This window comes from Pongo pygmaeus, chromosome 6 (assembly GCF_028885625.2).
Source record: "Pongo pygmaeus isolate AG05252 chromosome 6, NHGRI_mPonPyg2-v2.0_pri, whole genome shotgun sequence".
NCBI lineage: Eukaryota > Metazoa > Chordata > Mammalia > Primates > Hominidae > Pongo > Pongo pygmaeus.
Genome location: NC_072379.2, coordinates 25,705,371 through 25,719,369, shown reverse-complemented (window position 1 = coordinate 25,719,369; position 13,999 = coordinate 25,705,371). Strand labels below are relative to the sequence as shown.

Below are 13,999 nucleotides of genomic sequence, written 5' to 3'. Positions count from 1 at the left end.
AATTCATGTGACTCACTTTATTGCAATATTATATTGTGGTGTCTGAACTGAATCCACAATATCTCTGAGGTGTCCTTGTAGTTTTTAATCATTTGGATGAAGTGAGAGTCATTTTTCCCCTGCAGCAAATTGTAAACACTTAAATGCAGAAATTATTTCATGTATGTTTTTGTCTTGAAAGATGGTAGAAAGGTGCTAATTTTTTTAAAAGAAAAGTTTGACCTGAACAACTCAGAGTCCTGAAGACTATTAGCACAATGGCTTAGATAACCTGGTGCTACGCTTTCACTCCCTCCCCTGAGGGTCCCTGTAAGAACCGTTTTTGCCTGAGCAGGGATGTGCTTGATGTTTCAGGAATCACTGACGTTTCAGGATGTGGCCGTGGACTTCACCAGAGAGGAGTGGGACCAGCTGTACCCTGCCCAGAAGAACCTCTATCGAGACGTGATGCTGGAGAACTACAGGAATCTAGTTGCACTGGGTGAGGATGGCATCCCTGTGAAACTGGAAGCCATTCACATGGGTTTATTTCCTGAACTAGTGGAAGCCTCCAAAGCTTTTGTGAATATAGTTTGGGCTGGGACAGAAGAATGCTAATCAGTTTTGGAGTCAGAGACCTTTGTTTTCTGCTCTTTCTCCTCCGACGGAACACCTTGATTGAGTTTGAGATAGGTAGCTTTATTTTGCTGCCTCTGAAGTCTCCCCTCCAGAGGCTCTAAAGATTGAAAAGGTTGGGAATGTGTCTGAGAATTTTGTTCCCAGTACAAACTCCTAAGATGTATGTTACTCCCATCAATAGGGTATCAGCTTTATAAGCCAGAGGTAATCGCGCAGTTGGAGCTAGAGGAAGAATGGGTGATAGAAAGAGACAGCCTGCTGGACACTCATCTGGGTAAGTGCACACTCTTGGGCACTGCTACTTAATGAGGGAAAACAGCCACTTCTGAACCACTCAGTGGAGTGTTCCAAAAATCTCCCTCTGGGATTTAAGGAATACTAAGCCTTTTGAAAAAAAACAGTTCATATTTTATACTTTTCTGAAGTTGAAATGGCTGTCTTATTTTTTCTCATTGAACAGATAATATACACTTATTGTTTTAAAAATGCACACAAAACAAAGGTTATTTTGAAGGTATCCATTTAAACACCCATAAATATCTCGATATTGCAGATATCCACACAGCACTTTCTTCGTATTTTTTATTTACACATCCCTTATCAGTATTCTTTAAATCTTTCTTTTCCGTGAGAGGTGATCAGAGAAGAAATTTTTTAAAAAGCTTTCTTTTCCATATCAAAAATCTTCTGTCATTTTAATCTATTTTTCATCTTTTCTTTTTCCTTTTATCATCAAACTCTTGACACTTGTCTACAACCCACAGCCTAATTTCTAATTCTCTTGCTCTCCTTTGTGATATGACCCCGATTCCTACCTCTACTACTAATATTTTTTTACTAATTGGCTACAAAGCCAGTTAGGATTGTGTTGACTTTCCCTTCTTGAAATGTTCTTCCACCCTGGCTTGTGATGCACACGATTCTTGTCTCTTCCAGCCTCTCTCTGTATCTCCCTCTGCCCCTTTCCTGCATTTTCTTTCTCCTTATTCTCCTAAAAATATGTATCCCTATGGACTGGCTATTCCACTCTGCAGTAAAGTGCTTTTAAGTAGTCCTTCTGTATCATTTTCCCATTTCTCCATTTCTAGTCCCAGTATTTCACCCACATTCTCGTGTCAGAATTGATTATGGCTGGGCATGGTGGCTGACGCCTATAATCCTAGCACTTTGGGAGGCAGAGGCAGATGGATCACCTGAGGTCAGGAGTACGAGACCAGCCTGGCCAACATGGTGAAACCCAGTCTCTACTAAAAATACAAAAAATTAGCCAGGCGTGGTGGCAGTCGCCTGTATGCCCAGCTACTTGGGAGGCTGAGGCAGGAGAATTGCTTAAACCTGGGAGCGGAGGTTGCAGTGAGTCAAGATCGCGCCACTGCACTCCAGCCTGGGTAACGGAGCGAGACTCCATCTCAAAAATAAAAAAACAATTTAGATTATATTTTTGTTTATTAGTGTCATGCTGTCATTTTACTTAAATATTTCAAAACCTGGATCTGTTGGCTTTATACTCTCTTCTTTAAAGCATTCCCTTAAATACGGGATTTCTTGACCAAAAAAAAAAAAAAGTCCCAACCACCTTAGTTTCCTGTTGCTGGCATACCACCTACGATGTTCTGCTTGGCTGTTTTAACAAGGAGTGGACTGCTGACTGTACACCAGATGCTGAGTTAGGTAGTTTCTACTCTGGTCCATGACACCAGGCGAACCTACCCCATCTCTTGTGAGTTCCCACTCTGGCTCTTTGCTCTGGTACCTGGCTTCATCATTTGGACTTGGTTTTCTGTCATTCAAACTCTTCGGCTTTTTCAAGTTGACTTTGACTTGGCTATCCTTCTTGCTTTTAATGCTCTAAGTGATCTTAGGTAGAAAACCTTGTTCCTGGCTGGGCACGGTGGCTCACGCCTGTAATCCCAACACTTTGGGAGGCTGAGGCGGGCAGATCACGAGGTCAAGAGATCGAGACCATCCTGGCCAACATGGTGAAACCCCGTCTCTACTAAAAATACAAAACTTAGCCGGGCGTGGTGACGTGCGCCTGTAGTCCTAGCTACCTGGGAGGCTGAAGCAAGATAATCGCTTGAACCCAGGAGGCAGAAGTTGCAGTGAGCCGAGATCGCGCCACTGCACTCCAGCCTGGCAACAGAGCAAGACTCCATCTCAAAAAAGAAAAGAAAAGAAAAGAAAAGAAAACCTTGTTCCTGTTTCAGCCTCACTGAGATCTCTTAGCCTTACTGAACCAGAATTTTCACCTAACCAGTGCTCACATTCCATGAATAGAGCTGGTAATTAAGACATTTTGTCAAGAAGCCCGGGCACCTTCCCTGACAACGCTGGGACATATTTCTACAGCCTTCCACATCCCCAAACCTGGGGAGTAGGAAACTAAAGGAACAAATTAGAGAACTCCCTTTTCAGGTAAATTTCCAGGGCGGGGACCTACAGCAGAGAGCAGAGCTATTCCTTCCCACAGGCACATATGCTGCCATCTGTAGGACCCACACTATCTCCTATTGTGTCCCTTTACACAGACCCCCAACTCGAAAAAATAATTGCTAATTTAGGAAAACTTCCAGATTTTGGCCGGGCGCAGTGGCTCGTGGCTGTAATCCCAGCACTTTGGGAGGCCAAGGCGGATGATCACTTGAGATCAGGAGTTCAAGCCTGGCCAACATGGTGAAACCCCATCTCTACTAAAAATACAAAAATTAGCCAGGCGTGGTGGCGGGTGCCTGGAATCCCAGCTACTCGGGAGGCAGAGGCAGGAAAATCATTTGAATCTGGGAGGCAGAGGTTGCAGTGAGCCAAGATTGTGCCACTGCACTCCAGCCTGGGCAATAGAGCGAGACTCTGTCTCCATAAAAATAAAAAGAAAACTTCCAAATTTCATTGTCCATCTATATGTGGATGCCCAAGGCTCTTGGTTCACATATAAGCTTGAGCAAGTGGTTTTTTTCACATCTCTTATCAAGGACAGGCAGCCTAACCGTCTTCCCTAAGGTGACTGCTTGCATTTCTTCAATATCCTGTGAGACAGAATCAGGGGTTCCCCTGAGAGGATGTAGTAAAACGTTTCTGTTTGTCAGGAGGCTAAGAGAATGATAGAGCTTATGCAGTCTAATTCTGCACGCCCGCTAGGGTACTGCATGCCTCATTGTTATTGACATTTGCTGGTCCTTATTTATCCAAAATCTTTCTTAAGCTAAGCTGAGACCTGGAAAATACCCAGTAGATTTAGCAGCAAGAAGATTGGCGATTATATTATTGAGAGAAGTGACAGGGGGATGATTAGAAGAACAGTCAGTTTGTACATTGTTGCATGAACAACGGGGAGGTTTAAAAAGAAAAAATTAGAGCTAGCAAGTGTGTAATATTCTTATAAGCAGCTAGAGTGAGGGCCGGGCACAGTGGCTCATGGCTCATGCCTATAATCCCAGCACTTTGGGAAGCCAAAGCAGATGGATCATGAGGTCAGGCGTTTGAGACCAGCCTGGGGTTCACCAACATGGTGAAACCCCATCTCTACTAAAAATACAAAACTTAGCCAGGCGTGGTGGTGGGCGCCTGTAATCACAGCTACGTGGCAGGCTGAGGCTGGAGAATCACTTGAACCTGGGAGGCAGAGGTTGCAGTGAGCCGAGACTGTGCCACTGCACTCCAGCCTGGGTGACAGAGTTAGACTCCGTCTCAAACAAAAAAAAAAAGAAACAGCAGCTAGCTAGAGTGAGGAGTGGGAAGGGGAAATAATAAAGAGGATATTAGCAGCCAGAATAAAAGGTAGTGTCAAAACAGGATTGTTCTAGGCCAGGCTCAGTGGCTTACGCCTAGCACTTTCGGAGACCGTGGAAGGATCCCTTGAGCCCAGGAGTTCAAGACCAGCCTGGGCAACATAGTGAGACCCCCATCTCTACAAAAAAAATTAAAAGTTAGCTGGATGTGGAGGTATGAGCCTGTAGTCTCTGCTACTTGGGAGGCTGAGTTGGGAGGATCACTTGAGCCTAGGTGGTCGAGGCTGCAGTGAGTTACGATGGCACCACTGCATTCCAGCCTGGGCAGTAGAGTGAGAACTTGTCTGAAAAAAACAAAAGAATTGTTCTAAGCAGAACGATTTTACTTGTTTATAATGCTGAAGGGAAGGAACCAGTAGAGAGGACAAGTGAAAAAATAGATACAGCTGGGTGCTCACGCCTATAATCCCAGCACTTTGGGAGGCTGAGATGGACGGATCACTTGAGGTCAGGAGTTCAGGACCAGCCTGGCCAACATGGTAAAACCCCGTCTCTACTACAAATACAAAAATTAGCTGGGCTTGGTGGCGCGCACCTGTAATCCCAGCTACTCAGGAAGCTGAGGCATGAGAATCGCTTGAACCCCAGAGACAGAGGTTGCAGTGAGCCAAGATTGCACCACTGCACTCTAGCCTGGGTGACAGAGCGAGACTCTGTCTCAAAAAAAAAAAAAGCTACAAGAGATGGAGCAAGGTTCTAGAAGAGATGGGAGTGGGATTAGAGGGAAGGACATTAGGGTGACTGTATATGTCAGTAAATATGTCAATGGAAGATTTGGGGGAGTTCACACATCATGACTTCTGTTTTCTTGGCAAATTAGGAAGCAGTGTCCTCTGTTGAGCGTAAGGGAATTGGGAAGGCAGGTAGAGGACTCATGGTACATTTGCTGAAGCTTACAAGAGTCAGTGGAAGCTGACCAAAGACGAGCAGAGGCAGCACTGAGCAGCGATGAGGGCCCCCTTGAGACTCTGCCCCATACAGCTGTGGTTTCTAATTTGCATGAGTATGCTCTTCCTCCTGTTATATTTAACACTGGAAAGGGTTTATAGGACAGGGGTTGAGGGTGTTAGATTTTAGGGACTAAAGGAGGAAAACTGTGTGAAACTGTATGAGAGTTAACTCAAGTGATTTGACAAGTCTAGGAAGTGACAGGAAGTAGAATGAGGCCTGAAGAGGACTTAAAACTAAAAGACCAAAGGAGAGTCAAAGAAATGGAGATGTAGAAGAGGTCAGAAAGAGGCAGAATGTGAGTAAGGCAGGAGAGTGTTACAACGAGTTGGAGATTTCTTACGTGGAGCAGGCAAGGTCCAGAATATGAATGTATTGCCATGTAAGTAGACTGTTGAAGGTGGAACAAAGGTGAAGGCACAAACAACTACCAGTTGGATTACAAGATGGAAGAGAAGCACCCATGTAATAGCAACTGAACTGAAAAAAATAAAACACCTAGGAATAAACTTCAACAAGAGATATGCAATACCTTCATAGGAGAAACTTTAAACACTTCTGACAGACACAAAAATAAACCTGAATAAATAGACATGCCAAGATGGCAATGTCCCTACTATACATGTAATACAATTCCATAAAAAGTGCCTGCAGGCCGGGTGCCAGGGCTCACACCTATAATCCCAGCACTGTGGGAGACTGAGGCAGGTGGATTACTTGAGTCCAGGAGTTTGAGACCAGCCTGGGCAACAGGTTCAGAGCCCATTTCTACCAAAAAAAAAAAATTAGCCAGGTGTGGTAACACACGCCTGTAGTCCCAGCTAGTCAAAAGGCTGAGGCAGGAGGATCGATTGAGCCCTGGAGGTCGAGGCTGCAGTGAGCTATGATTGCACCACTGCACACCAGCCTGGGCTACAATGTGAATCCGTCTCAAAAATAAAAAACCTGCCTACAAGAGTTTGAGGGGAAAGCTAGGTAAGCTTATCTAAAGTTCATATGGAAAATCCAAAGCACAAAAATTATCAAGAAAATTCTGAAAAGGAAAATCAATAAGGGAGATTATTCCTACTAGATATTTAAAATATACAGTAAAATTTCATTAATGAAGTCAGACCAACTGAACAGAATAGACAAGTCAGAAGTAAACCCAAATACATGTGGGCATTTAATATAAAGGCATTATTTTAAATAATGGCATCATTTCAAATTAGGAGGTGAAAAGTGGGCATTGTAGTAAAGTGTTGAGACAACTGGTGCTTTTGAAATGTGCACCTCTTCATATATGGTAGGTAGCCATCTGGAGAGAGACAAAATTGGATCTATAGCTTACCCCTTGAGCCAAGATAAACTCCAAAGGAAACAGATTTTACACGTAAAACATGAAACTATAAGAGATCTGGAAGAGGCTGGGTGCAGTGGCGCACACCTGTAGTCCCAGCTCCTCAGGAGGCTGAGGCATGAGAACTGCTTGAGCCTGGAAGGTGGAGGTTGCAGTGAATTGAGACTGCACCACTGCACTCCAGCCTGGGTGACAGAGCAAGACTCAAAAAAAAAAAAAATGGAGAGAGAGAGACCTGGAAGAAAACATGGGAGAAATCTTTTATAACCTTGAAATGGGGGAGTTTTTTCTGACTATAATTTAAAATCCAGAAGCCATTAAAGAGGAGATTCATATATTCAGTACACACAAATCCAAAAATTCTGCATTGTATAAAATAATAATTCTGCTTGATGTAAAATAATAAACTAAGTAAAAAGATAAACAACAATGGAGGAAAATATTTTCAACTTAGGTCAAAAGAGCTGATCATCCATGAATATTATAAAATGCTCCTCTAAATTAATAAGTGGCCAACAGCCCAATAAAAATAATATGAACAGTTCTTTTTTTTTTTTGAAATAGAGTCTCGTTCTGTTGCCCAGGCTGGAGTGCAGTGACACGATCTCCGCTCACTGCAACCTCTGCCTCCCAGGTTATGAACAGTTCTTAAAGGAATCCAGATACATTTAACATATGAAAAAATGTTCAATCTCAGTCATAATAAGAGAAATGCAAATTAAAGCTACACAAATTATATTTTCTTGCCTACCATGTTAGCAAAAGTTGAAAAGTTTGGTAGTATACACCGCTGGGTCCATGAGGAGGAAAGCATTTTCGTACATTACTGGGATCAGATGAACTGGAAGTCAGCACAAAGATGTCCTAGACCAGTCATAGGCCTTCCTTTCCACATACCTTGTTTGGTGTTGTAGGCTCTTTGGATGAAAAATAATGTAGTCTAGAGTAACATGTTTTTGTAAATAGAGTTTTATGGGAACACAACCACACTCATTCTTTTACATAAGAGACGGGAAGATTGCTTGAGCTCAGGAGTTGAGGACCATCTTGGGCAACATGACGACACACATAGCCACAAAACACAAAAATTAGCTGAGTGTGGTGGTGCACACCTGTAGTCCCAGCTACTCGGGAGGCTGAGTGTTGAGCCAAGAGGATCACTTGAGCCTGGGAGGTGGAGGTTGCAATAAGCCGAGATCGTGCCACTCCCCTCCAGCCTGGGCGACAGAGACTGTCTCAAAAATAAGAAAACCAAAAAACCATTGTCTGTGGATTCTTTCACCCTGCAACAGCAGAGCTGAGTGCAACAGAGACCATATGGCCCACAAAACTTAAAATATTTACTATCTGGCCCTTTACAGAAAAAAAACTTGTCAACCTTGCCAAAGCAATAGTTGTAAATTATTGTTAACCGCCACTCTCATTAAAAAATGCATTTTTCTTGCCATCCATAAGATCTATATAATCTATAAAATTGAAATTGAGGCCTGGTGCAGTGGTGCATGCTTGTAATCCCAGCACTTGGGAGACGAGGCGGGTGGATCACCTGAGGTCAGGAGTTTGAAACCAGCCTGACCAACCTGATGAAACGCTGTCTCTACTAAAAATACAAAAATTAGCCAGGCATGGTGGCGGGCGCCTGTAATCCCAGTTACTCGGGAGGCTGAGGTAGGAGAATCGCTTGAACCTGGGAGGTGGAGGTTGCGGTGAGCTGAGATCACGTCATTGCTCTCCAGCCTGGGCAACAAGAGCAAAACTGTCTCAAAGAAAAAAAAAAAAAAAATTGAAACAGAAGTGTTACCCAACAATATTTATCGTTATCACTGTGTCTGATGAACTCTGACATTTTCTGTCTTTTTTTTTAGCATATTCTGTTTGTTTCTAATTTGAATTAACTACTGAATTAAAGTCATAACCCACTATAAATTGTGACACATTTTTAAATTAATAAAAGAGAACTGAAAATATGATGATGCTTTACATGTAGAAAGGATTAATATTTTTTCAAAAAAAATTGTTTTCCCCCTTCCCTTTCTCCCTAATTCTCTCCCTCCTTTTCCTGTCTCCTCTCCCTCCTTCTTTCCCTCTCTCCTTCTCTCCCTCCATCTTTCCCTCTCTCCTTCTCTCCCTTCTTTCTTACTTCCTTGTTTCCTTCCTTCCTGTTTCCTAAACAATGTAGTTCAAAAGGCATGGATGAGCCTGAGCAGGGGAAACATCTGCTTGGCAAGGCATGCCCTGGTGCGGAGGTGCTGCAAGATGTTCTTCAGGTTGCCCAGTGGCATCACAGCATGCTCATACTGACCACAGGCCTGTCTAGAAGGTATCCATTCTTAGATACAAAGGAGGTCATAGGTGCCCCAGACATCTAACTTTATTAAAGACTCATACCCCTAAAGTGGGTCCAGGGAATATAGAGTCAGTGGGGACAGATAATGGGCAAAAATAGTAGAGACACTGAGACTACAGTAATCTGTGCTAATCCCCAGTTTTTTGTTATTTTTTATAAAGAGCCCTCAGGCAAGATTAATGGAAGCCTGATGAACCTCTGCCGTAAGCCAGAGGGCCTTAGTCTGTAGCTATGCCCAAGGTCTTACAATCACTTAACTTGGGATTTGTACTCAAGTTAGATTTCATGTCATTCTCACTGTGGGCAAGGGAAGCTCCTCTGCTTCTATGTCTGAAAACAGTTTCTTCCCAAAGAGCACTTTGTCTATAATCTCAGACAGCAGACAGATAGGTAGCATGAGATCTGATAGCAGACTTAGGTGAAAGTACAAAGAAGGGCTTGGAGGTTTCAGTGAATGATTGGGTCTCTAGCCAGGTGAGGCCAAACCAGGAAGGAAGTAGACAGTGGATAATGAGTGACCGGTATTTCTGCATGCTCCCTTATGCATGGCTTAATGGGGGCTTTATCCTCCTCAGTGCCCACCTTCCTTTTGAGAGCAGTTATAATCATATCTCCTAACATAGGGGACGTAGATTAGCTGAGGAGCTGGGGCAAATAGAATACAGTTTGTTCCTCAAAGCCGCCTAAAAGCCCAAGGCAGTCTTTGCCTCAATCTGCAATTTGGTGCTAGGATGTAGATGGGCTGCCCTTTGATTGAAGGTGTGAGTATGCCTTGGGACCATCCTCAGTGAGTGATCAGTGTCTCTACGGTGCATGCACAGGCACTCCTGGTATCAGTAGATAGCAAGTGTGTCAGGCAGCTGCAGGAGTTTTTCCATTTCCCTCACAGAGGCAAGATGTGGAAGGAAGGAGACCAGCAAAAGTGGCCATGATCATGGTGATCCAGCTGCCATATTTCCAGGGATAAACTAAAGTTCTGGAAGCTAGAGCTTAGGCAATGAATGCCTTGAACTCCAGACTCCCGTGCAGTAGGAGCCTAGAGGACCATACCTCCCTGTGGGTTCAGGAACCAGGTCCACAGGCTGCAGATTCAGTGCTAAGAGACATGAGAGGCAGTCTGTAGAGCTCCAGCCAATCATTTCAAACACTCTGGAGTCAAAGTCCACGTGCAAACAGAAGCCTTTTGGCTGAAAAGAAAGTGTTCCAGTTGATAGTTTGGTTGAAATAATACATTGGTTTAAAATTAATCTTCTCAATCAGGTATAACTGTAATCACATATACTTTTAATTTTTCCGCATGTAATTTAATCTTAGACCATAGTCATTTGTATATATTTTGTACATCCATTGATCTATTTTCCATAACTTTTTGACTCGGACTTTTTTTTTTCTCTTAAAAATTTGTGGCCAGGCGCGGTGGCTTACGCCTGTAATTCCAGCACTTTGGGAAGCCAAGGCGGAAGGATCACCTAAGCTCAGGAGTTTGTGACCAGCCTAGGCAATGTAGGGAGACTTCGTCTCTACCAAAAAAAAAAAAAGCAGGGTATCGTGGCATGAGCCTGTGGTCCCACCTACTCTGGAGGCTGAGGCAAAAGGATCACTTGAGCCCAGGAGGTCAAAGCTGATGTGAGCTATGATCACACCACTGCACTCCAGCCTAGGTGACAAAGCAAGACCCTGTCTCAAAAAAAAAAAAAAAAATCTAATATATGTTTGGGCAACTAACTACTCTTGCTGTGCTATTTGTAATAAGAAGCTACAACCTAAATGTGAGTCGGTTAAAAATACTTTGGTATTGACTGGGCGTGGTGGCTCACACCTATAATCCCAGCACTTCGGGAGGTTGAGGAGGGCGAATCACAAGGTCAGGAGTTCGAGACTAGCCTGACTAACATGGTGAAACCCCATCTCTATTAAAAATACAAAAAATTAGCTGGGCGTGGTGGCAGGCGCCTGTGATCCCAGCTACTTGGGAGGCTGAGGCAGGAGAATCACTTAAACCCAGGAGGCAGAGGTTGCAATGAGCCGAGATCACACCACTGCACTCCATCCTGGGTGAAAAAGCGAGACCCTGTCTCAAAAATAATAATAATTTCATACATAAGGTCTTAAGGCCTACTTTTACTCCTGTAATTTTTGTTTGTTTGTGACAGAGTTTCACTCTTGTTGCCCAGGCTGGAGTGCAATGGCACGATCTCGACTCACTGCAACCTCCACCTCCTGAGTTCGAGTGATTCTCCTGCCTCTGCCTCCCGAGTAGCTGGGATTACAGGCATGTGCCACCACGCCTGGCTAATTTTTTGTATTTTTAGTAGAGACGGGGTTTCACCATGTTGGCCAGGCTGGTCTCGAACTCCTGACCTCAGGTGATCCACCCGCCTCGGCCTCCCAAAGTGCTTGGGACTACAGGTGTGAGCTGCCACGCCTGGCCTCCTCCTATAATTTTATGCTTGAATTTACTTATTTGAATGTACTGTATTAAATGAGTAGGAATAGCTTGTTGGCCATGCATAAACTAATTTTTGTTTTGTTTTGTTTTGTTTTTGTCATTGTTTGCGAGACAGGGTCTTGCTCTTGTCACCCAGGCTGAAGTGCAGTGGCACAATCTCAGCTCACGGCAACCTCTGCCTCCCAGGCCCAAGCAATTCTCCCACCTCATCCTCCCCAGTAACTGGGACTATAGGTGCGCACCACCACACCCAGATAATTTTTGCATCTTTTTGTAGAGACAGGGTTTTGCCATGTTGCCCAGGCTGGTCTTGAGCTCCTGGGCTCAAGCATTTGCCCACCTTGGCCTCCCAAAGTGCTGGGATTACAGGCAAGAGCCACCATACCGAGCCTAATTTTTTGTTAAGGATAATTTAAAAGGGTTGGGGCCACCAGATTTTGTGTGGGTGAACATGATGAAATCAGTGACTTAGGAAGAATAATTTAGTTTTATTATGCTGAATAATGAAATGGGAGGAAAGATTGTTGGCAAAGAGACTAGTTAGGATCTCCTTAAAACAGAGGCTCTTAAACTTTTTTTGAATCTTGGACCCCTTTGAAAATCTAATGAAAGTTATGGTTCTCGCTCCAGAAAAATATATGTATGTACTTGCGCACAAAACTTCGTGTTCAATTTTAGCAGGTCTACAGATCCCCAGTACCACCAAAATATTCACAAAAGAAATAAAACAGCCCATAAATATATGGGGAAATGCTCAAGCTAAACATAATGAAAGAAATAAAAATTAAAGCATGGATGAGGTACCATTTTTCACCCATCAAATTGGCAAAATCAAAATGTTATCACATCTTGTATTGGGAATGGTGTGGGTGAAATGAGTTACATTTCACACTGTTAGGTGCATTTGGTAGAGCCTTATGTGTGTTTGGTCTCCCAGGCTTAGGTACAGTGGCACAATCATGGCTTACTGTAGCCCCAGCCTCCCTGGGCTCAGGTGGTCCTCTCACCTCAGCCTCCCTAGTAGCTAGGATGGCAAGCACATGCCACCACACCTGGCTATGTTTTTTGTATTTTTTATAGACAGGATTTCGCTTTGTTGTCCAGGTTGGTCTTGAACTCCTGGGCTCAAGCAGTCTGCCTGCCTTGGCCTCCCAAAATGCTAGGATTACAGGTGTAAGCCACTGTGCCCAGCCATGGTAGAGCCTTTTAAGAGAACAATTTGACAGAATTTATCAAAATGTGTAGTGTGCAAACCCTATGATCTAGCATTGCCTTTTTTTTTTTTTTTTTTTTTTCCTGAGACGGAGTCTTGCTCTGTTGCCTAGACTGGAGTGCAGTGGCACGATCTTGGCTCACTGCAGCCTCTGCCTCCTGAGTTCAAGTGATTCTCCTGCCTCAGCCTCCCGAGTAGCTGGGATTACAGACATGCACCACCACGCCCAGCTAATCTGTATTTTTTTAGTAGAGACAGGGTTTCACCATGTTGGCCAGGCTGATCTTGAACTCCTGACCTCGCGATCCACCCACCTTGACCTCCCAAAGTGCTGGGATTACAGGCGTGAGCCACCGTGCCTGGCCTGGCATTGCATATTGTCCGTCATATTGAAATACTAGCTTAGGTCCATAAGATGTTTGTATAAGGATGTTCATTGCATTATTGTATGAAATAGCAAAGAAAACTGGAAACCTAAAATTTAACAGCAGGAGAAAAGATTTTTTAAAAGTAGGATATGCCCTTTAAAAAGGATGAAGTAGACCTATATATATATATACTCATTTAGAAAGAATATTGTTAAGTAATAAAATTACATAGGCAATACATACATTATCCTGTTTTGGTTTAAAAATAAATTAAAACTATGTATGTATAAATACATACACATAGTTACTCATATATATGTGTGTGTTAGAAGGGACTCTTCCTCCCTGAGAGTTGACAGAAGATACCTGCGTATCAAAGTAGGTGTAGGAACCCTCACCCACATCTCCATGAGCATAGGAAATGGCCTCATGAACCTCATTCCTTGGCCAGCCAGAGCAAGGCTATAAGAAAGATCTGACGGCAGGGCACAGTGGTTCACGCCTGTAATCCCAGCACTTTGGGAGGCCGAGGCAGGCGGATCATGAGGTGAGGAGATCGAGACCATCCTGGCTAACACGGTGAAACCCCGTCTCTACTAAAAATACAAAAAAAATTAGCCGAGTGTGGTGGCAGGCACCTATAGTCCCAGCTACTCGGGAGGCTGAGGCAGGAGAATGGCATGAACCTGGGAGGCAGCGCTTGCAATGAGCCGACATCACGCCACGGCACTCCACCCTGGGCAACAGAGCGAGACTCTGTCTCAAGAAAAAAAAAGAAAGATCTGAGAGAGTCCAGGCATGATGGCTCCCACTTGTAATCCCAGCACTTTTGGAGGCAGAGGCAGGCGGATCATTTGAGGTCAAGAGTTCAAGACGCACTTGGCCAACATGGTGAAAACCCGTCTCTACTAAAAATATAAGAATTAGCCAGG

At 43.8% G+C, this 13,999-nt stretch overlaps 1 protein-coding gene across 10 annotated transcripts in view; it reads left to right on the top strand.

Annotated features, from left to right (window-relative positions):
• Positions 1-13,999, top strand: part of ZNF713 (zinc finger protein 713) — a 48,701-nt gene that overhangs the window by 29,283 nt on the left and 5,419 nt on the right. For all 10 annotated transcript variants that reach the window (XM_063668373.1, XM_063668377.1, XM_054495601.2 and 7 more), the window contains 2 exons: positions 355-481; positions 800-892. In XM_063668373.1, coding sequence (XP_063524443.1) covers positions 355-481; positions 800-892 — 220 coding nt within the window. The remainder of the gene's footprint in view (positions 1-354; positions 482-799; positions 893-13,999) is intronic.